The sequence below is a fragment of the Canis lupus genome, chromosome 1, assembly GCF_011100685.1.
Source record: "Canis lupus familiaris isolate Mischka breed German Shepherd chromosome 1, alternate assembly UU_Cfam_GSD_1.0, whole genome shotgun sequence".
Lineage (NCBI taxonomy): Eukaryota > Metazoa > Chordata > Mammalia > Carnivora > Canidae > Canis > Canis lupus.
The window spans coordinates 49,537,974-49,561,924 of NC_049222.1; the positions used below are offsets into that span (position 1 = coordinate 49,537,974).

Consider the following 23,951-nt stretch of genomic DNA (forward strand, 5'->3'; position numbering starts at 1 on the left):
AATGATTTTTCCCTCTTCTATAATAGTATGCTATGTTACTGGTTTGAAACATTTTTCTTATGGAGGAAACTGATAAAGCATTAATTTTATATTAATGCAGAAGAGGTACCTCACCTTTACAATCTTTATTTGGTATAGAGAAACACAATATTTCTTAATTCATAAAGCAGTTTCAGCTAGCTAGAGTATTGTTTAATTTTTTTAACAATTTTTTTAAACTTCTTATTCTGAAATAATTACTAATACACCAGAAGTTGCAAAGCAATGTCAGGGAGGTTTTGTGCACTCTTCATCCAGCTTTCTTCAGTGTTAATCTTGCATAACCATCAGAAATCTTGCATAACAGTATGAAAACCAGGAACTTGACATTCGTACAATACACAGAGCTTATACATGTATTGTGTGTGTTTAGTTGTGTAGTTTCATCACAATGTAACTTACTATAAGCACTACCACAAACAAAATAGTTAACTGAACCACTACCACAAGCTTCCATTTTGTCATTTTATAGCCCCATCCATCCCAAACCCTTGGCAACTGCAAATTGGTTCTCCATTTCAGTAATTATGCTATTTCACAAATGTACAAATGAAATCATGCAGTATATATAACTTTCTGAGATATTTTTTTCCCACCCAGTATAATTTCCTGGAGGCTTATCCAAGTTGATCCATAGGCTGTTTCTTTTTAATGGTGTGAATATAGTATTCCAGGGGAAGGGATGTGTCATAGTTTAATCATTCACCTGTTAAAGGACATTTGGGTGGTTTGCAGTTTGGGGGCTGATACAAATAAAGCTGTGAACATTCATAGACCGATTTCTGTTGGAAAGTAAAGTTTTATTTCTTTGAGATGTATGCTGGGTTGGTTGTGTGGCACATCCATTTTTTAGTTTCAAAAGGAATTGCCAACGATTCTCCAGAATAGCTGGACTGGCATTCTCACCAGCAAAATGTGAAAGTTTGGTTTCTCTACATCTTCCTCCAGCATTTGGTGTTACTACTATTTTTTAAGCCATTCTAATAAGTGTGTAGTGATAGTTTATTAGAGTTTTAATTTGTATTTCCTTAAGAATGATGCCTGTATTAAACAGTTTACCTTTTAAAAACAATAATACAAGTTTTTAAAAAACCAATAATATGTACTGAGCCATTTAATCTGAGCCTCTGGAGAGATTTTCTATGTTTCACCACAGAGCTCCTTTGGGAAGGATTTTATGTGTCTCCAGTAATAAGGGTGTTTCTAATAACAGAAAGGAGCAATTGGTGGATTAAAATGTTAAGATCCTATCTTTATGAAGAATATAAAAGTCATTGGCATTTAATATTTTAAAGCTTTAGGAAGAACAAGTCCGTTCATATTTTAATTTTCTTTATATAGGTTCGACTGAGTGAAACAGACTTCAAAGTTATGGCACGAGATGAGTTAATTCTAAGGTAAAATGTTCTTTTATCAAAAATATAAAATACTTTGTATAGAACATTGGGGTTCTAGGCTATAATTAATTATTTTCAAGTTAGATATATTTTATTTTTATTTTTATTTTTATTTATTTATTTTTAAAGATTTTACTTATTCTTGAAAGACACACACACACACACACACACACAGAGGCAGAGACACAGGCAGAGGGAGAAGCAGGCACCATGCAGGGAGCCTGATACGGGACTCGATCCCGGGACTCCAGGATCACGCCCTGGGCTGAAGGCAGTCACTAAGCTGCTGAGCCACTCAGGGATCCCCTATTTTCATTATTATTTTTTAAAGATTTTATTTATTTATTCATGATAGTCACAGAGAGAGAGAGAGAGAGGGGCAGAGACACAGGCAGAGGGAGAAGCAGGCTCCATGCAGGGAGCCCGACGTGGGATTCGATCCCGGGTCTCCAGGATCGCGCCCTGGGCCAAAGGCAGGCGCCCAAACCGCTGCGCACCCGGGGATCCCCAGATATATATATTTTTAGATTATTTATTTATTTATTCATGAGAGACACGGGGGTGGGCGGGGGGCAGAGACCCAGGTAGAGGGAGAAGTAGGCTCTGTTCAGGGAGCCTGATGCAGGACTCGATCCTGGGTCTCCAGGATCACGCTCTTGGCCAAAGGCGGTGCTAAACTGCTGAGCCACCTGGGCTACCCAATTGTTTTGTTTTTAACGTTAATGTATCCTGAAGTCATTTAATGTACTGTTTGTACATACTTTCTATAGTCTGTTTCTTTCTCTTTTCCTTCCTTCCTTCCTTCCTTCCTTCCTTCCTTCCTTCCTTCCTTCTTCTTTCTTTCTCTCTCTCCTTTCTTTTTTTCTTTCTTTTTTTTATTCATTCATTCATTCATTCATTCATTCATTTTATTTATTTTTGAGAGACACAGAGAGAGATAGGCAGAGGGAGAAGAAGCAGGCTTCATGCAGGGAGCCCGATGTGGGACTCGATCCCAGGACTGCGGGATCATGCCCTGAGCTGAAGGCAGATGCTCAACTGCTGAGCCACCCAGGCATCCCTGGTCTGTTTCTTCATTATGTAAACATTGAGGAAAGCATAACACTTTAGAGAACTGTAGTACTAGCTTGGATAACTTCTAGATTGCTAGGTAATGTTTTTCTTGCAGAGGGAAGATCTCAGAATTTTAACTTGTAGCATTTGTACTTCATTTGTAGAACCTGCTACAGGAAAGACCCTCTTCTCAGAAAGCTTTCAATTTAACATATATAGACTTTTTTTGAGGTCATTATTTAATCCTTTTCTGTTTAACATGTGAGAAAGTTAATAGTCCTAAAGGATGATGTGTTTAGTTTCGGAAGAAAATTATTATTATTTTTAGATTTTTAAAATTTATTTATTCATGAGAGACACAGAGAGCTAGAGACATAGAGGTAGAAGCAGGCTCCCAGCAGGGAGCCTAACGTGGGACTCGATCCCAGGACCCTGGGATCACGCTCTGAGCCAGAGGCAGATGCTCAACTGCTGAGCCACCCCAGGGGTCCCTGGAAGAAATTATTTACTGATAAGCAAAGTTACTCTTTTCTCATTAGCTATGACCTTGGTCAGTTCCTATAACTTTATATTCATTTTCCCATCTGCAAGTTAAAGGAGTTGAATTATTTTCAAAGGTTATTCCAAGTTCTGAATTTTTGTGGTTGTCTTATAAATGTTTTTGAAGAGCCGATCGTCAAGAATAGCATTAAGGGTATTTATTTTTTTAATATAAAATGAAATCAACACGTTTTGTGCTGTGTAACTTAAATGTGTTCTGTATTTTATTACTTTGGGTGATGAATTTTTTTATATGATAACTTAGGTACAAAGAAAGTATTTTTCAAAAAAAATATTTTTCAGGGCAACCTTTGCCAAATCATTGAACTTTTTTTCTATAGAAATATCAAGGGACTTTTACTTGAATAACTAAGTAAATTTAACAGGCTGGAAGCAGGGGAGCAAAAAGTGTTTTATGAGATAGGCATGCACAGATGACCTGTTCCATTGTTAACTAGAGTCTGATAATTTCTCACCTTCCTTAGCTACTCATCTTGTGGACAAACTTTTTATCTTCTTCATGCAAAGGACAGTTTTTTCGTTGCGTACATCTATTTTCCCTGAACATGAAATTTAAATCCTTAGTAGTCTAAAGCACTCTTGTTCTCTCCTGCTGAAGTACACCCTTGCTTGTGATAATACTGCCACTCAACTGTGATATTCTCTTAGTACCTCTGGTTAGTATGTGTAGTCTTTTTCTTGATTTATTCATAGGGAGAAAATCAGTAATATAATCTTAATAGAAATTCATGTCAGGGATCCCTGGGTGGCGCAGCGGTTTGGCGTCTGCCTTTGGCCCAGGGCGCGATCCTGGAGACCCGGGATCGAATCCCACATCGGGCTCCTGGTGCGTGGAGCCTGCTTCTTTCTCCCTCTGCTTGTGTCTCTGCCTCTCTCTCTCTCTCTGTGACTATCATAAAGAAAGAGAGAGGAGAGAGAGAGAGAGGAGAGAGAGAGAGAGAGGAGAGAGAGAGAAGAGAAGAGATGAAGAAGAAAGAAAGAAAGAAGAAAGAAAGAAAGAAGAAAGAAAGAAAAGAAAAGAGAAAGAGAAAGAAAGAAAGAAGAAAGAAAGAAAGAAAGAAAGAAAGAAAGAAGAAAGAAAGAAAAGAAAGAAGAAAGAAAGAAAGAGAAAGAAAGAAAGAAATTCATGTCAGCAATTTCTTATGTGTTACTTTTAAGGTTTATATTGTTTGAGGTCGGTTTAACCTCTATGGAATTATCATGTCTGACTTTTAAGTTAGTTTTTCCTCATTAATTCTCTTGGTGATTTTAAATTAAGTGCTACTTAATTTAACCATGCTGTGTGTTCTGTCATCTTGATAAAGGATGTTTCTGGTTAAACCTTATATTTTTCTGTTCCTCTAATTTTTAAGACTTATTTGTTTTTTTAGAGTGCATGCAAGCAAGAGCAAGCATTAGTAGGGAGAGAGGCAAAGGGAGAGAGAGAGAGAATCCCAAGTAGACTCCCTGCTGAGCAGAGCCTGGCACAGGGCTCGATCCCAGGACCCATGAGGTTCTGACCTGAGCTGAATCAAGAATCAGATGCGTAACTGAGCCATCCAGGCCCCCTCTAAAATTGATTGTTCTTATATAGGCTGCATAAAAGGCCTTTATTCATCCCCAAACACTGAGTGGTGAAACTCCTGTTTGTGTCCTAGGTTGTAGACACCATAAAAATAAGCACCCTTTGACTGAACAGGAGTGTTTTTGGAAAATATGGATTTGTTTAGTATGGAATTTTTTTTGTTCATTATGCAGTAATATTAATATATCTCCTAGCAAACCTGTCAAAGTTTTTGAGGTTTTATAGAAAGATTTTCTAAAATCAAAGGTCTGATTGACCTTTAACACAGGTTTGTACTGTGTGGGTCCACTTATGTGCAGATTTTGTACAGTATAGTACTTTAAATGTTTTTTTTTTTGTTGTTTTCTTAATATTTCCTTTTTCTAGCTATTTCAAGAATATAGCGCATAATACATATACAAAACAGCGTTAACTAAGTGTTTATACTATCGGTAAGGCTTCCATCCAGTCAACAGTAGGCTATTGGTAATTGAGCTTTTTTGGGGAGTCAAAAGTTACACATGGATTTTTGACTCTGCAGGGTTTGTCACCCCTAAATCCCTACCCTGCATTGGTCAAAGATCAACTAAATTTTGATAAGCTGTAACTGAAGAGCAGCTTAAAAACAAAGCTCTTTGGTAATCAGGATAGCAGACAGGGTAGGTTACTTTTTGTTAGTTGCTTAAACATAAGACTCAGGACCTGTTTTCAACAATAATTGCCAAGCTAGCATAGCCTATATTTTGAAGGTAGAGGAATATAACAAGGAAGAAAAGTTCCCTCATACTCCGATAGTCTGTCATTTATGCAGATTGTTTCTGCCAAGTAGGGATGTTTTAAAGAATAGTCCTGGAAAATAGTATATTCTCTTTTCCTTTTTTTTTACAGGCAAAAATAAATACTACTTTGAACTGCTGCTTTGGTTGTATGTTATTTTCCGAAAAGAGCTAAGATAAGGAACCTTCAGTTCCTTATAATTAGGCACATTTCTTACGTGAACAGCATTTCTTAGGTGAACAGCACATTTCTTAGGTGAACCTATATGACTGAAAGTAGTAAGTTTTTTATTTAGTTTAAGGCAAATGAACTGACTCAAAGGAGCATACTTGGTGTATTCTCAGCAGAGAACTTTTTTCTGTATTTTCTTTTACCTAGTTAATGTAAATTGAGAAGGAATAATGAAGTGACTAATTTTATTATTGGTTAAAAATTACGTAGTGAAATTCTTGGCATTACTTAAATTTATAAATTTATGGGTGTGATTTTCTAGTATATTTAATAAAAGGAATATCAACATGACAACTAATACATGGACTTACTTTTGTACTAGGTGGAAACAATATGAAGCATATGTCCAAGCTTTGGAGGGCAAGTACACAGATCTTAATTGTAAGTTTGAGTTTTAGCTTCCTGAAGATTATGTGAATATCTCCTTTTAGATTTTTGTAATAGACACAAGATAATTGGTTTTTTCTAAGCAATTGTAATTTTTAAGTTTTTATTTAAGTAATCTCTACATCTGATGTGGGGCTCAAATTCATGACCCCGAGATCAAGAGTTGCACACTGTCTTCCAGCTGAGCCATCCAGGTGCCCCTAAGCCATTGTAATTTTCATTCAAGCATTTTGTTTAAAGAACTTTCTCAAGCACTCACTGTATTGCTGCTACGAAATAGATGAATGAACCATGATCCTTCTTCTTGAGGAATTCCTACCCAGTCACTTGGAGAAGACCCGACATATAATAGCATGGCCGTTTTAGTAGAATTACATATAAGTGTCTGAGAGTAGGGAAATTCACAATTACTTGAAACTTTCCTTGATGTGTCCCTGATTCCTTCCACAGAAGAATTGGAAGTGAAGCATGAATTACTAGTCTTAGAAAGGAGGTACATAAGAAGTAGCACCTAATAAACTTGTAAGAGCTTGAAGTGTAACAGTAGGATATAGTACAGATTTACAGGGTTTTCAAAACCTGAAAAATAATACCAACAAAGTGTATTAATTTTAAGACCATTTTAGTTTTGTCGCTTTTCATTGTTAGGAATAACATACTATTTGTTAGTATACAAAGCAATTTTGTTTTCCAGGTCCAGAAAGCTTGATACCCTGAAATTTCAATTACTATATGACTGTATAATAATTCTTAGGTATTAATATTGTGAAAGCTTCTTTTTTTTTTTTTTTTTTTTTTTTTTAAGATTTCATTTATTTTAGAGAGATAGCACATGCATGCACTGCATGTGCGGGGAGTTAGGGGGAGGCACAGAAGGAGATGGAGAGAATCTCAAGTAGATACTGAGCAGAGCACCATGAGGGTCTCAGTCTCATGACCCTGAGATCATGACTTGAGCCGAAACCAAGAGTCAGATATGCTCAACTGACTTAGCCACCCAGTGCCCCAATATTGTGAAAGCTTTTAAGTGATAATTGTGCAGTTATTGGCATGTTTACATTGGATAGGTTAAAAATTGTATAGTCAGGACTTCGTGGATATGCTATAAGATGCAGATAATGAAGTTGCCCATGTTCTGTTGGAGGTAAATTGGACAATAATAACAATTCCATGTAGTATTAGGTAGTATTAGTACACCACTACCTTCTAAAAAGTGCACTCATGATCAAGAACAAATTTCTTTGTTAGTAAAGTAGTTAGGATAGAAACTAAAGACTTGGTGAATTTTTTTGCCCTTGTTTTATTATCCTTAAAGGCAGTCAGAACTTTATTTTGAGTAGGTCCACTTGATCTTGCAATTATGTTTCATAATATTTCGAAAAATTTTTTTTTTAATCATCAGCTAATGATGTAACTGGGTTAAGAGAGTCTGAAGAAAAACTAAAGCAACAACAACAAGAGTCTGCTCGCAGAGAAAACATCCTTGTAATGCGACTAGCAACCAAGGAGCAAGAGATGCAAGAGTGTACTGTAAGTATTTCAAATGTTTTGAGTCTTTTTGAGGAATTGGTTTTTAGTCTACACTATTAGGTCTATTAATATTTAGCTAATTTTATAAACTTAATTATAAATGAACATTTTGTTAGGGAGACAGGCTTTGAGCTATAAATACACTAAAATTTTGGTAGATCACCCCATTGTTGAATTTAAATTATTATTATTATTATTTTTTTGGTCAAGACTTTGTTAAAAGTTTTGAGTCATTCTCTGGAATTTCCATGATATGAGAATCAGTATGTTGATCCCATTATTTTTTTTGATACCTGAGGGCATGAGGAGCATTTGCTTCTAACTAATAAGCAAACTCTGTCCTCTGCTCTCCTTACCTCTCTGTGTATAAAACTTCTTTGTTAGTATCAGCAATCTCTTCCATATCTGCTTTTAATGTTACAGCTTTCATTTGTAGTATTTGCCATGTCTGAAATCCAGTGGCATGTTTGATCATTTACCTCTAGTTGAATTTAGATTCAGTTACATGCTGTCTTCAATAGTCATAGCCATTCCATCTTAGTGTTTTGTATATATGTTATGTGAAGTAGAGGTAGTTCGGTTTGTGTTGTTCTAATTTGGAAAAATCTGAACTTAAACATTTTTTTTTTAAATATAAAGTAATCTCTATATCCAACATGGGGTTCAAATTCACAATCCCAATGTGTGTGTGTGTGTGTGTGTATATATATATATATATTTTTTTTAAGATTTTATTTATCCATTTATGAGAGGCACACACAGAGAGAGGCAGAGACACAGGCAGAGGGAGAAGCAGGCTCCATGCAGAGAGCCCGATGTGGGACTTGATCCTGGGACTCCAGGATCATGCCCTGGGCCAAAGGCGGACGCCAAACCGCTGAGCCACCCAGGAATCCCTATATATTTTTTTTCTTAAAGATTTTATTTATTTGTTCATGAGACACAGAGAGAGGTCAGAGACACAGGCAGAGGGAGAAACAGGCTCCATGCAGGGAGCCCGACATGGTACTCGATCCCGGGGCTCCAGGATCACGCCCTGGGCCAAAGGCAGGCGCTAAACCGCTGAGCCACCCAGGGATCCCTAACAACCCTGATATTGAATTGCTTGCTCTTCTCATTGAGCCAGCCAGATGCCCTGAAAATCTGAAATCTTCTTGAATTCTTTTGTGTAATCTCCATTGATTTGATAACATTGTTTATTAAATCTAATGTAGAAGGCAATATTCTGGTCATTGGAGACTCTTCTATCGGGTGCAGTCCTATTCCTAATTGTTTTCTCACCAAAACATTTTTAAGGCTCAATCACAGTACTGTTATTTCTTAAAATTTCTTTTCTTAATAATCCCACACCTTCTCTTTCTGTAATTTCAACTCTTGACCACCCCAGCCTTTGGTTATTTTATTTGGACACATGGTTCCAAGAAGTCTTTCCAGTAGTTTGAATATAATTTTCTTTTAATTATAACACCCACCCCATCCCTTCAGAAAATTTTTCTCCTTAGATTTTCATATTTAATGGAGTGGGCACTATGTCTCTAAAGTACCCATTCTCAAAACTCTTTAATTCTTTTTTCCTTTTTCTGATATTAAGGATTCTAGATTGTACCTAGTTTTAGGTTTGTACTTAAATGGCACTCTGTAAGATGTTTGTCACATGCAAAGGATGACTCTTATCTTCAAAGTGCTGTTAGTAGAGTGTGAATGGACGGTGCCAACAGTAATATCTTACTATACCATTATGTCTTGAATTTTTTCTTCGTGCGTCCTACCATTGCCATTGCTATCCTATTTCATGTACTTTTTTTTTTTTTTTTAAACAGTGCTTAGAAGCCATGCGGTAGGTGGCAGTGCCATAACCGTATGTCTGTCATCAGGACTTGAGGGCCTCTTCCATCCTTGATGAGGGGAGCGCTCCTTTCATATAACACATAATTGTACTTTTTACACTTACCTGGACAATATATATATACTGTTGACTCATTTCTATTTTATATATACACTGGTAGTTTTGATCCATATCATGCCTGATCAGAGACTTTGGTGTGATGCTTTATCACCCTTTTGTCTTTGTGTCCCAGGTTTCAAAGGCTGTTTCAACTAGAACCTAGCCACTTCCAGTCATATTTTTTTTTCAAAGATTTTATTTATTTGATAGAGAAAGAGCATACACAGAGGGAGAAAGAGAAGCAGACTTCTCTGCTGACCAAGGAGCCTGACCCTGGGCTCCATCCCAGGACCCTAGGATCATGACCTGAACCGAAGGCAGATGCTTAACCAACTGAGCCACCCAGGCACCCCTCCAGTCTTTTTCTTTTTCTTTTTTTTTTTTTTCTTTTTTTGCAGCTTTCCCCTGCATAGGTCAGCTGAACAACTCATTTTCAGTTACAGAGTAAGGTTTTGCAGAAAGTGCAGCAAGAGCAACAATACAAAGAAAGTGCAAGATTATATGTGCAGATGAGAGCAGTTTACTTTGTAAACCTAAATAGTAACTATGTCGCTGTTGGAAAGGCATGTTTTCTTTAGGGATCACAGGATGTGGTATATACTATATGACATGCTTTATCCTTGTTCAGTTATTCTAGCAACTGGTCTTATATTGAATAAACAGTTATACTTTTTTGTTTAAAATGAATTACTTTAAAAAATCTCCTTAAACTAAATAAATTATTTCTGTTTGCTCGGTGAAATAGTAAATGTATTGTCAATCCAGATATTTACATTTTTTACTAAATTTATGATACAAATGAGCAGTTGGTTGTTAACTTTAGTCCTATTTAAGCTGTAGTGTGCAGCAGGATTTTGAATCAAATCTACTTTGGGTGTGAAGAAAGTAATGCATTTAATTCTAATAAACTGTATTTCATATTTTAGAAATGTATTTTTAGTGTGCTAGTAAATAGTACAACTGAAGTCGAAATTGAAGGTTTCATATGTAAGTAGAGGGGTTCTGGTGTGGTGGAAAAAGCCCTAGACTGGGAGTCAGGAGGCTTATTAAGAGCTAGATTCTAGTGTCAGTTTTGGCAGTGAGCCAACTGTATCTTTGGATAGTTAGCTTATTTAATTTCAAAAATAAGGAGTTTGGATGTGGTCAGTCACCTTCTACCTATACAATTTTGTCATTCAAATCTACTCAAGGTAGAAATATATTTTTTGGCTTAAGGTGCTATTTATGAAGCTGTAATGCCAACTCATGTAAATATAAGCACTATATATTTTTAAATTTGGAAATACAGATAAGTAATTTAAGTTATAATCTTGTACTTGGTTTATTTTTAGTAGACTTATATAGAGAATAATTTCCATAGATACAAATTGGAAAGTGTGAACCACTGTACTTTTTTTTTTTAAGATTTATTTATTTGAAAAAAAAGATTTATTTATTTGAGAGAGCGTGAGTACACAGTGGGGTGGGGCAGAGGAAGAGAGAAACTTCCCGTGGGCTCATTTTATGACCCTGAGATCATTCTTAGCCGAAACCAAGAGTCAGATGCTTAACCAACTGCGCCACCCAGGTTCCCCTCACTATACTCTTATGTAATATTTGACACATGGCTTTTTTCTAGTGGGTGTCAAAATTCTTAGTAAATATAGCACTGATTTTTTTTTTTTTTTTTTTAAGTATCATTTTGGTTGCAAAGTAGGATGTAGCCTTTTTAAGGATTCCAGATATGGAAATGCAATCAAAGCTTTAATTCCTACATGGATTACCTTAAATAGTTGTTTATAATTTGTACTTTTTCTAGAGGATGTTAAGGTCAAAGGGGGAAGGACAAGTTGATAAATTCTATGAACAAAAGGGACTTTATCCCATATTCCTATGACTGTTTTCTTCGATTTGGTAGTAATTGTTTGTTTTGCTTTGTACAGACTCAAATCCAGTACCTCAAGCAAGTCCAGCAGCCTAGCGTTGCCCAACTGAGATCAACAATGGTAGACCCAGCGATCAACTTGTTTTTCCTAAAAATGAAAGGTGAACTGGAACAGACTAAAGACAAACTGGAACAAGCCCAAAATGAACTGAGTGCCTGGAAGTTTACGCCTGATAGGTAAACAAATCATACTCCCCAGTCAAGACTTCCCTGACAGTCCCACTACGAGAAAGCTGTGGTGGGACAGCCAAGTACTCGTTTCCACACCAAGACTCAGACTTTTTGAGCCAAAAAAAGCCACATTCTTATACTATCCAGCTTGTAATGGTTAATGTAAAACTTACCAGATGAACCTTGTGTTTCAGCTTTTTTTTCTTCCCCCTCCCCTTGCTTCAGAGGCCTGATGGCGTCGGACTATTCCGAAGAAGTGGCCACCTCCGAAAAATTCCCCTTCTAGAACATGTAGACACTTGAGAAATGTTTCTGTTTGAAGAAAATAGAGGGAGAAACAGAAGTCTTAAGTCTGTGGCACACTGTGTCTTCAGACAGTTTGGAGGAATGAAAACCTAGAGATTTAAAATCATGAATTGAACATGTAAAATTCCAGTAAAATGTAAAAATGGAATATGCATCGCTCTTAACCTTGAGCATAGTGACTTAGAGACACTGTATCTCAGGTTTGCCAATAAGACTGTGGACTTCGTGATTGTTGTTGAACTTCTGGGTCAAAACTCAAATGAGGTGAATTTTGCCTTTAAAGAGTTTATTTGCTAAGAACCAATTTAATAGTCACGAGAGAATCAAATAATAGATGTCAGTACAAGTAGTTCATATATTTAACCATTTAGTTTGGGGCTCTATATTACTTGATTGAGCCTTAAATCAATGTGGTTTTAATCAATGGTTTGTTCTTTGAATGGTTGCTAATGCTGTAGATAATCTTACTGAGGACTGTACAAACAAACATAAAGGTGTGGTATCAAACTTCAGGTTGAAACTGTTTGAAGCATTATAAACATTCATTTCACTACTAGATTGTATAAGGATATTGGCTGTGATGAGACTCACTGCGTTAATTTTTTCAGTAGTGAAATTAAATCCCCATTCCATTCAACAGGCACATGTTGAAAGAGCATTGTCGTTGGTGTTAATGGGGGGAATGTGTTTCCTTCATTGTATTTGGGCCTTTTGTATTGCACTCTTGATATTAAATTAAATGTGCCTTGAAATAGTTGTTTTTTTTTTTTTAAGTTCAAGGAATATTATGATGATTTTGTTGTACTTTTAACATTTTGATTTTGGGGGGCTGTGGAGAGCAGATTGATTTTGGAAAAATTGTTGCTGTGCTCTTCAAAGTGAAGGAAAAGGCTCTGTGTCTCATTTTTAAAGACCTACGTTTTTCCAGCTGGTATCATAAAAGACAAGGAGGTTTGACACTTGTTACTTTTTGACACCTTGTCCCAGGATATTGCAGTAGAAATTAATGTGGGACAGCTTCACAGGGTGCCTGCCAGAAGATTGGGGAAATAATGTATTGAACTGTGGGCTGGCCTAAGTGAGACATTCTGTGAATTGGAAAAAAAAAAAAAGTATAGTGATCATTTCTAGCAAATTCATTTGATCATTTAGATAAATGAGGCATTATTTTCTTCATGCTTCCATCCAATCCTGGAGGTGAATTTTTTTCGTCAGATCATTCTATAAGTCACCAATGCGAATTTTCACTTGGTGATAATGGAGTCTAAGATGAGTGGAAGATATATGTTCCAGATTGTCCCAACGTTTAAGTGCAGTTTTAACAAGGGTGACTTAAGTTCTCTTAACCATTCAAATCAATTGTAAGTATCTTATGTTTGTGCTTTAGGGAACTGATTGTGGGGCAGAGGGTGGGTTGAAGAAGTGGTTTGTGTGACTTTACAGCAAGAGATCCGCTTCTAAAATTCTCACTATTTGTGGGGTTGGAGGGTAAGTAACCAAATCTGTTTGAAATTAGCTTATTGTGCCACATTAAGGCATTTGTATATATTTCATGCCATTTAAGATCACAGTAGAAATGGCCTCCGTATTTTTAGTAGGTCGAGAAATAATTCATAAAATGTATTATTAACATGTACGCAAATTTATTAGCCAGCATCTTTCTTTGCTGCTTAGTTTAAGAGTCACTGTGAGGTCTGTGGGTTTTTTCTTCCTTCTGTTAAAAAAGTTTTTTAATAAGATAATACATATTCCTGTATAACATTGGAACAACACAAAGAAAGGTGGAGACAAAAAGTGAGAGTCACTCCTGGATGTGACCCTGCCCTTCTCCATCCCTCTTCCCCATTCTGTTATCCAAGAGCAGTAACCACTGTTAAATTTCTTGGGTATCATCAAGATAATTTCTATGCATATACAATCATTATATATATGTATATTACACATATATATATATATCAATTTTAAACAAATGTGAATGTACATAACATAGATGATTGCAGCTTGGCATCTGTTCTCTCTCATACACACACACACTTACCCTTTGCACATTTTTTTCATTTTTAAAGTACATTTAGATTATTTCATTTTTTATTGGTTACGTAATATTTTCATTGTATAAATAAATCATTAATTTATTTTAATCACCTGTAAATGGATTTTTGTTCTGTAAATAATAGGCTATGAATGGTACTATAAATACATCATTAACCTGAAACAGTGCTCGATCAGTACTGTGTTTGGAATAATTCAAATAGAATGGGTTGTGGGCCCCTTTCCATTTTCCTATTCTAATTTTGAAAGAGAAAGATTGTCTGAATTATCTTCTCTGCTTAGTTAAAATATTCCACACATGTAACAGTGCATATATTTTAGAATATTTAAGAAAGATCTATTTTAGTTATTTTGACAGTTAATGTTTTGCATTTAATCTTTGAGGTAATTGTGTGTACACCTCTCAGATATCCTGGCCCCCTTCCTCTCGTGATCATGAAGCAATGTATAGCATGTGTTCTTTTTTATAAATCTTTCTCTCAAAATGTTTTCTTTCATATTTTCTTTGGAATTATTTGATTTTAGGAATGGGCTGGGGGGAATTGTAATTAAAATTATTCCAAAGACAGTTACTTGTAATTGAACTCTTAATCATTTTGGGGGATGCAATGAACACATAAATTTTACATGATATGGTAAAATGACAAAATGTTTAAAGAACAGGTTTAAGACTTGTTTCAATAATCACTAATTTTAGAAGTGATAGGATTATCTTAGAGCAGGCTTTTATAAAAACGTATGACTACAAATGAAACATTTTTTGTATTGATACTTCATATGAAATTAAGTTAGGTCACAAATTAATGTATTGGTTTTACAGTATTTTTTTCTAACCTCTACTAAATTCACTTAGGAGGATTTTCAGGTTAGTTGGAAAACACTGATGCTGTAGACTTTGAAAGAAAACAGAATTGTGGGAGCATGGGCAATAAAGCGGGAGGAGTGCCACTCCCTGACAGTGGTACCTATCTCTTAACTTCTCATTGGATTTCTAAACTCCCATTCATTGGAGGCCAGAAGCTGAGGGTGCTAATGGAAAATGACAGGTGGGAAAGGGGTATCTGGAGCTATGGTAGCAATAAACAAGAACACCAGCTAATAAAGTTGCCATATAGAGAATAAAACCCTTAAGTGTTTTTACCTGAGACTGCTTTGAGCAGCAGTAACCCAGGTCTTACTTTGTGCCACAGATAAATTTAAATTACAAACTTGTTTGAGTTACATTAGGGTAGAATATGTACTATGGGTAAAACAAAAAACAAAAACAACAGCACTGAGTCAAGGAATGAGAATCATTTATAAAATGCTCTCCTTTTAAGACTGAAGGCTTACAATAGGTTCAGATGCATTCTGAAGTAATACATCAGGCAAGTGAAAGCCCCAATAAATGGAGGAAAGAACAGAAAGTGTCAGCAAAAAATTTTTTTGACTGGTTAGATCTTTCTGAATGTTAACACCATCATGAGGATATCAGACTGTCCCTGGTGGAGTGTGCAACTCGATCTTGGGGTCGTGAGTTCAAGGACCACTTTGGATATAGAACCTACTTAAATACACTTTAAAAAAATACCAGGCTGTCCCTATTCAAGTATCAGGTAACCTCACAATTATGTGCTTAAATCAGATCCCTTTAAAAGTGATCATTTCTCTTATTACTTATTGAGGCTAAAGAAGTTGTTTTATTGAGAACTGTTGTTAAGACTGATTACATTTTTGCACTTGCTGTGTATGTGTGTGTACACACTTTAGAAGATTGCACTAATACTTGGTAACTAATTTGTGGAAAGTTTGGTGCTCCCAATATCTGCTCCCGTGCAGATACTTAAATATTTGCATTATTTGTAATAACCCAAATCTCACTTTTCTAAAGATAATCTTTTGTAACATGAATAAAATCTTAACCACGTATTGATATTAAATTTTTAAAAACTTGTTACCATTACGACAGCTTAAAGCTTAAAAAAGTTAAATTAGGGACTTAACTAAAAAAAAAGTTAAATTAGAGCTTAGTGGATAGAAATAGTCTAAAGGCTCTTTTTTAAAAGGCTCTTTAGGGATGCCTGGCTGGCTCAGTCAGTAGAGCATGCCACTCTTGATCTTAGTTAGGGTTATGAGTTCAAACCCCATGTTGAATGTATAGATTGCTTAAAAAAAAAAATCTATTAAAAGTTTCTAAAAACAATTACTGAGTATATGCCTCACTGCAATAAACATCCTTCTGAGAACTGCCTATGAATAGGCACTCTTATAAAATGCTGCTTTAGCAAAAATAAATATATTCTATGTTATCACATTTACCTTTTTAAGAACTTTTCTGTTCCATGAAACTGAGTACCTTAGTGTTTTATTAATACTGGTATATATGAGGCTTGCCTTAATTAACTGGCTTGTTTCCATTTCAAATAATAATTAGGGGTGAAAATAGAGATCAGAATCCTTATTAGTGTAATAGAAAATGTGGCCATTTGGGTACTTTTTGTTTAGGGTTTATTTTTGCTGCTGTATTGGCAAAATACTGAAATGCAGAAGATGGACGTGTTCCAGGACAGAAGATGGTAATTATAGGGGAGGCATCTGCCGTGACAGTTATATTCTGTACGTGTTACATCTATTGCTGTAATAATTGCAAGCAAACAAGGTTATAGACACTTGTCTTCATTTTGTGATGGATGGCTCTTTCCTTTGCAGCCAAACAGGCAAAAAGTTAATGGCGAAGTGTCGAATGCTTATCCAGGAGAATCAAGAGCTTGGAAGGCAGCTGTCCCAGGGACGTATTGCACAACTTGAAGCAGAGTTGGCTTTACAGAAGAAATATAGTGAGGAGCTTAAAAGCAGTCAGGATGGTAAGGGGTTTTTTGAAAAGTTTGATTAACTTTGCACTGGCTTTTAAAAAGTTGCCAGGCATGAATATTACAGATTAGATTCTGTATGTACTAATTTGTGCTGATGATTCTATAAAATTATTAATGGAACATTTCTAGTTGAGTCAGCAAAGCCATTTTAGTGCCCCCCCTCACCCCCCCCCCCGCGACTTTCTTGTTTATTGTGCAAATTTCATAAGTTTTTGGATTTTTGGGGGAGGTGCAATTTGGTGAAAGAAGGCACTGCATACATATACACATTTATATTCAATATTTAAAAGGGATTATCTCCATTTAATCACTTTCCAAGTGTAAATCTTGGCAGTATTTGGCTATTTCTTGTGGTCTAGAAATCAGAATTGATTGTACCTGTTAAGGTCCTATTGAGTGAATAAGATGTGATATTTATTTATTTATTATTTAAGATTTTATTTATTTATTCATGGAAGACACAGAGAGAGAAGCAGAGACACAGGCAGAGAGAGAAGCAGGCTCCATGCAGGGAACCCGACGTGGGCCTTGATCCCGGGTCTCCAGGATCACATCCTGGGCTGAAGGCAGCTCTAAACCGCTGAGCCACCAGGGCTGCCTCAAGATGTGATATTTAAATTTGTTCAAGATAAACTGAATTTAATTGTCAGCTGCTTCCTCCGCCCACCCCACCCGCCTTTTCTTGGGCAAGTGTAACTGAATTTGAGGAAGATGATTAGTAACTAAAATACCTGAACTCTGGAAATTAAATTGAAAATGAATATATTTGACAATTGTAAAGATCGGTTAGAATACCTTTTAAAGTACCTTTTCAAAGTGATAGTTGTTAGCTCTTACTATATGTAAACATAGTGACTAGGAGATTTTTGTATAGTAATGAAGGACTTTCCTTTCCCAAGCTTTTTTAGGAGTAAGTGGATATGTGAATTTTATCAATTTTCAAGAGTTATTTTTTCTGATTTTTGCTTTTGTTCTAGCATAGGCCTCTTCGGAGCATTAGAGGACCCACTGCTCCCTAGGGCTAAACTTGCTGTGGAGCTGAGATAGACAGTAGCTAGGGGGTAAGGAGGAAGGGGACTGGCCATGTGGGCCCACAGGTAAACAGATGTGGAGTTGGATTTGGGATATAATCAGTTGTATAATATGGCTAGATTTGAATCAGTTTTAACTTGTTTGCTTTATAAAACTATTTTAAGCATGTCTCCCCCCCCCCCAAAAAAAAAGAGAACCAAACTCATTCTTAAATGGCTATTTTTAAATTTGAAGGAAAATTTTAAGATATATATATATTTTTTTAGAATTGTGTTCACGTAAACATTTATTGACTATCTGACTTTGTGATAGGCATTAATAAAGTCTGTTATAAATCTTTTAAAAATAAATGTTATAAGAATATTAAAGTAGGTTTGACTCTCCTTTGCACAGAACTGAATGACTTCATCATTCAACTTGACGAAGAAGTAGAGGGTATGCAGAGCACCATTCTAGTTCTTCAGCAACAACTGAAAGAGACGCGCCAGCAGTTGGCTCAGTACCAACAGCAGCAGTCTCAAGCTCCAGCCCCAAGTACCAGCAGGACTACATCTTCTGAGCCTGTAGGACAGGCGGAGGCCACAGGTAAAGACTGCAGTCGGCTGGCCAACGGACCAAGTAATGGCAGTTCCTCCCGGCAGAGGACGTCTGGGTCTGGATTTCACAGGGAGGGGGACACAGCCGAAGATGACTTTCCTTCTTCTCCAGGGAATGGTAATAAGGCCTCCAACAGCTCAGAGGAGAGAACTGGCAGAGGAGGTAGTAGTTACGTAAATCAACTCAGTGCGGGGTATGAAAGTGTAGACTCTCCCACGGGCAGTGAAAACTCTCTCACACACCACTCAAATGACACAGACTCCAATCATGACCCTCAAGAGGAGAAAACAGTGAGTGGGAAAGGTAACCGAACTGCGGGTTCCCGCCACGTTCAGAATGGCTTGGACTCAAATGTAAATGTACAGGGTTCAGTTTTGTAATATTTTTTCCAGCAAATTTTTATACAGTGTCATTTAATTTGGGAGAGGATACTGTCCAGAAAATTAACTGCATACTTTTGTCACAATTTGCCTTTTTTTGTGGGTGTGGTTTTTTTCTTTTTCTTTTTCTCCCCCCTCTCTTTCTTTGCTTCAATACCTCTGCCACTTTGGAAATTGTAACAGTTAATTACCTTGAATGTTGCTAACAGGACATTTTGTGTAGGGTCAAGTTATTTTTATATGAGTTAATGTGAAGTTGTAAATGGAAATCTTTCCTTAAAGTATAACACAATGATGTCTGTATAAATCTGTGTCTATCCTAGAACCTGTGCTGTGTAAGGGCATTCTTACTCATGCTGTTATTATACTTATGCACCATTCAGACTTGTTAGAGTAGATGTGGGTTTATGACTGCCAAGTTTGCCCAGTACAGTAGTTTTATCACTAAAAGTTGGACTTGCTGATGGAGTCCTATAGTAGTTTCAGTGTTAGATACAGTTTTTTCCACCATACATCCGTGCATTTTCTCTTTAGGTGACTGAATGTTTAAGAAATTTGTGTGCATAGTTACTCAGTTTTTATGAACTGTTGTATCCTGTTAATGCATATTGCTCTGTGACTCCAGTATATCTTACCTGTACTGACCAAACCTAAATAAAGATTTTTATTGTAACCGCTTGCATTAGTTTTTTTTATTTGTATCTCTGTGTTTAGCATGTCATTTATTTTTATTGAATTGATGAATTTTTACTCATCATCCTTCAGCATACCACAGTGGTGAAGCTTAAGTTCATGCATCAATCTTGATTGTGCACTTAGTTTTTTAGAAATGTATGCTTTGGGGTGTCAGGTCAGCTCGGTTGGTGGAGCGTGCAACTGTTGATCACAGAGTTGTGTGTTACAGCCCCACACTGGATGTAGAGATTAAAAAAATCTCTAAAAACTGTTTTGCAAGATCAACATGGAATTTAGGACTATAAATTTTTTTTCTGATTTGTAAAAAATCATAAAATATTCAAATATTCAGAAAAGAAGAAAATATGTAAGTATTTGTCAGGTTTTAGTTGAAAAGTACAGTTTGTTTTTGTGAAATGATTTCACGTAATAGGGATATCTGTATAGTCAGTGATGTTCATTTTAAAACATCGGCTACATTCAGGTCACAATCTCAGGGTGGGTGAGATCAAGCCCTACGTCGGGTTCCGTGCTCAGTGCACAGTCTGCTTAGAGTTTGTCTCTCCCTCCGGTCCTCTACCCCCCTTCCACCCCCCATTTTCGCTTGCTCTCTCTAAAATAAATCTTTAAAATAAATAATAAACATTGGCCACTGCTATTGATTTATATTAATAACATGCCTGCTGATGTTACATGGTTAAGGCTTAATGGGGTGTTAGAGTGAAGGGGAGTATGTTTTTAAGATTCAAAAGCTTGCTTTGTTGTCTTATTTTAAACATTAAGTATCAGTGTATGGTATGGAATGGTTTTAGAATTCGTAGCTTTTCATATGTGTGGTTGGGATGAAATGTTATTTCTGCTGAAAGCAAAATATTTTTTGGTTTTAGGTATTCCATCATAATCAAGGAACCTCAGAAGTGGAATTAACGACACTTGAAACAGGTACACTTATTTGAAAATAGCTCCTGGCATCCAGGTGTTATATCTTGTCTTCATTGCTTTGTTTAGTCTCTTGTAGTCTCAAGTAAATAGATCCTACACAATTTTAAATACATTTACTTAGTATAATTTACATTTTGTTGTATATTACAATACTAAATATTCTGTTTATGAAGTACTTTTGACACTAGTTTTTCTTATGTCCTTTTTTAACTTGGCCGCATTTTAACAAAAATGGAATTTCTCTTTTGATCTGTAATCTTTGGTGTACAATAGGAAATTAACTTTTCAACTAGTGATAGAATTTCATGACTAAATTTAATATAGACCTGTGGTACATCATTACCGATTTTCAAGTTTCTGGTGGATCTGTGTTAGTTGATGAGTAACTAGGGCAGAGAGAACTTTGGTTTGTGCAAAGTCTATATTCTTCCTTTTTGGAACTGGAAACTTTTTGTTGGTACGTCTAAGATAAGAGAGGTTGTAAGTCATAATCCAGGATGAGCTAGTGGCTTCTGGAGCTAATGGATCTGAATTCTGGCTTTACTGCTTACCTGTTTCATGGCTTGGGCAAACTGCTTTCTCCCTCTGTGGCTCCATTTTCCCCTGTAAAAAGTGTGTTCCCTTTAAGTGGAACAAGTAGGAGTGCTGAAGATTTTTTTTTTTAATATTTTATTTATTCATGAGAGAGAGAGAGAGAGAGACATAGGTAGAGGGAGAAGCAGGCTCCACACAGGGAGCCCGATGTGGGACCGGACCCAGGGACTCCGGGATCATGCCCTGGGCCAAAGGCAGGCGCTAAACTGCTGAGCCACCCAGATGTCCCAGTGCTGAAGATTCTTTATAGATGACTCCTGAGAACAGAATCCTGCCATTTGGCAGAAACTTGAGTACTGCCAAAAAAGGTTAATTGTAAGGGCAGTCAACTTGAATAAAACCCCAAAAGTAAGATAATTGTGATGTCTCTCCTTTAGCATCATTCCAGGGAGATTTGTACTATGAGGATAGTAGGAAATGCCTTAATATTTTTGATGTCTGTTGAGTACTTAACTGACCGATGTGTTTGTTAATTCATGAGAGACACAGAGAGACAGAGGCAGGGGCGGAAGCAAGCTCCCTGTGGGGAGCCCGATGCGGGACTGGATCCCGGGACCCCGGGATCACAACCTGAGCCAAAGGCAGATGCTCAGCCCTTGAGCCACCCAGGCGTCCCAACACATTTTATATATATGTTTTTACTCTCACCTCCATGAGAAGAGGCACTTGTTGACCATTTTACAGAACAAAGGAATTTAAAAGGCTTAAGTGATCACCCAAAGGTTGATAAGTGTTGCGTCTGCCCTCTAGGGTGCTGTCATCAAAGCTTCCTGGACATAACCCCCCTCAGACCTGGCAGCAGAAGCGTGTCTGATTCCAAGAACCCAGGCTTGGCGCTGTGTCCTCTTGACTCATCCTCTGGAGTAGGAGGAAGAACTGTGCTGGAGCTGAGCGTGACATCTCAGAAGCAGTCCGAATGGTTGCTGTGCCAAATATGTAGGAGCTAGAGACAACCAAATGAACCAACAATGCAGTGATGGGGTAAAATATAAATTATAAAGATTCTGAATATATCATTGAAGATGCTGGTTAAAGTAAGAGGGTTAAGAATAGTCTGAGAAGTGGTTAGTTTGACTTTTGAAGGCAATACCAGTCTGTGAACAAGAGGATTGAGAACATTTCATGAAGGTCTGGCATTATTGGAGGGGGGTTTGCCCGTTGCCATCTCTTCACATAAGGTTCAATGGATGCAGCTGCTGGGAAGGTTGTAAGGAGAACAGAAGTATAACCGTGCTTGATACAGAGGTCTCACTAGATGTTCCTTCTCTTGGCCTCTCAGTTATATTTGATGCAACTGACCACTCTAGTTTCTGGGACACTTCTGCAAACAAAATGCAAAGTCATTCTGTCTCACAGTTTTCTCTCAGATATTCCTTATTTCTCATTAGTAGCAGTTTGTCCTTTAGACCAGTCATTGCCCCCTCCTCTGTTGACGCTTTCTTGGGAGTTCATTTATCCCCAGGATCTTACAACCCTGAATAATGTCATTACCTTTGATCTGGAGCCATCACGGGGGAGTTGTGCCAAGAACCGAGCTACCCCTATTGTCAGGAGTGCACCGCAAACCAGCTGTGGCCAATCCATAGTGTTGAGTCATTGTTCTTTTAGACCAACCAGGGAGTTTGCTACATGGAAGGTTGGGGGATTCTACCTTCTGGCTTAAATCTGGCTTGCACTCTTGCAACCCTATTTGTGGAACTTAATGAAGAACAGTTGTGAGGCCCCTTCAGGAGAAACTGGCCCAGTAGCTGCTGTAGCAGTGGCCCTTCACTTGCACTTGGAGATTATGGTGGCTACCCACTCATTCCTTACCAGCCTGGGTAGCATATGCTTATAGATTTAGATAATTTTTTGTTTGCTTTTTAGGATTTTATTTATTTATTCATGACAGACAGAGAGAGGCAGAGACCTAGACACGGAGCTGTAGGACTCGATCCTGGTACTCCGGGATCATGCCCTGAGCCAAAGGCAGATGCTCAACCACTGAGCCACCCAGGAGTCCCTCGATACAGTTTTTAAAATGATACTCTTCTTTTGCCTATTTGTTATTCTTAGTTCCTATCTGGCCCATTCAAAGCTCTGAAGAGAGCTTGGTGAACAACTATAATGAGGACTCCCCAGGTGCTGTGTGCCCCCTCAACAAAAGCAAGCAATTATCCTCTCAGTTTTTGCTCTTGGTTCTTGATAGACCCTCCAGGTAGGAAACTATTGAATGCATTCCTTGCATCCAGAAGAACATACTCATATTTGTTAGGCATTGGGCATAAAGAATATATTAGTATTCATTCATATTTAATGCCTGTAATGTATTAGGACCTGTGCATAAAGCAGTATAACAAGACGAACTTGCAAAGCTTATGTAGTTGAGTACAGGAGACCGATGAAACCAGGAATTTTAACATCTTGTAAGAAAAGTTAGGTAGATGATGCCAAGGGGCACCAAATGCAGGAGATAGGAAGGCTTCCTGGAAGAAGTGATAATCTAAGTGGAGTGCTTGCTACCCAGCAAAAGACAAGTTGCACTGCTAATTGAGATTTTGTATGTATGTATGTATTTATTTATTTATTTAAAAACAGAGAGACAGGCAGAGGGAGAAGCAGGCTCCATGCAGGGAGCCCGACGTGGGACTCGATCCTGGGACTCCAGGATCACGTCCTGGGCCGAAGGCAGCAATAAACTGCTGAGCCACCTGGGCTGCCCCTAATTGAGATTTTGAACAGAAAGGAAATAATAAAGCCTGGAAGAGGTGGATTTAATGAGTTTGGTTTAGATGAGTTAAACTTGGTGTGTTGAGAAATTTTAATGGAGAAGGCATCTGCTCAGGGGACTAGATTAGAGATTTCAGAGTGGTCAGCATGTCATGGTAACTGAAGCCATGGGAGTGACTGGTATTACTCAGAGTGCTGGTGCAGAGTAACAACCTTGAATATATAATAAGGGGCAAAGTAAGCCCACAAAGGAG

At 37.2% G+C, this 23,951-nt stretch overlaps 1 protein-coding gene and 1 pseudogene across 6 annotated transcripts in view; one reads left to right on the forward strand and one right to left on the reverse strand.

Moving 5' to 3' along the window:
* WTAP (WT1 associated protein) overlaps window positions 1–19,450 on the forward strand; it is a 28,116-nt gene extending 8,666 nt beyond the window's left edge. For 5 of the 6 annotated variants that reach the window (XM_038526487.1, XM_038526483.1, XM_038526486.1 and 2 more), the window contains exons 3-8: window positions 1,381–1,436; window positions 5,924–5,982; window positions 7,391–7,518; window positions 11,386–11,564; window positions 16,605–16,759; window positions 18,194–19,450. In XM_038526487.1, coding sequence (XP_038382415.1) covers window positions 1,381–1,436; window positions 5,924–5,982; window positions 7,391–7,518; window positions 11,386–11,564; window positions 16,605–16,759; window positions 18,194–18,777 — 1,161 coding nt within the window. In that variant the 3' untranslated portion in view covers window positions 18,778–19,450. Of the gene's footprint in view, window positions 1–1,380; window positions 1,437–5,923; window positions 5,983–7,390; window positions 7,519–11,385; window positions 11,565–11,783; window positions 12,506–16,604; window positions 16,760–18,193 lie in introns of those variants that run through there. The other variant, XM_038526488.1, reaches the window with a different exon arrangement.
* LOC119869923 lies at window positions 9,330–9,446 on the reverse strand (annotated as a pseudogene).
* Window positions 19,451–23,951: the final 4,501 nt, after the last annotated feature.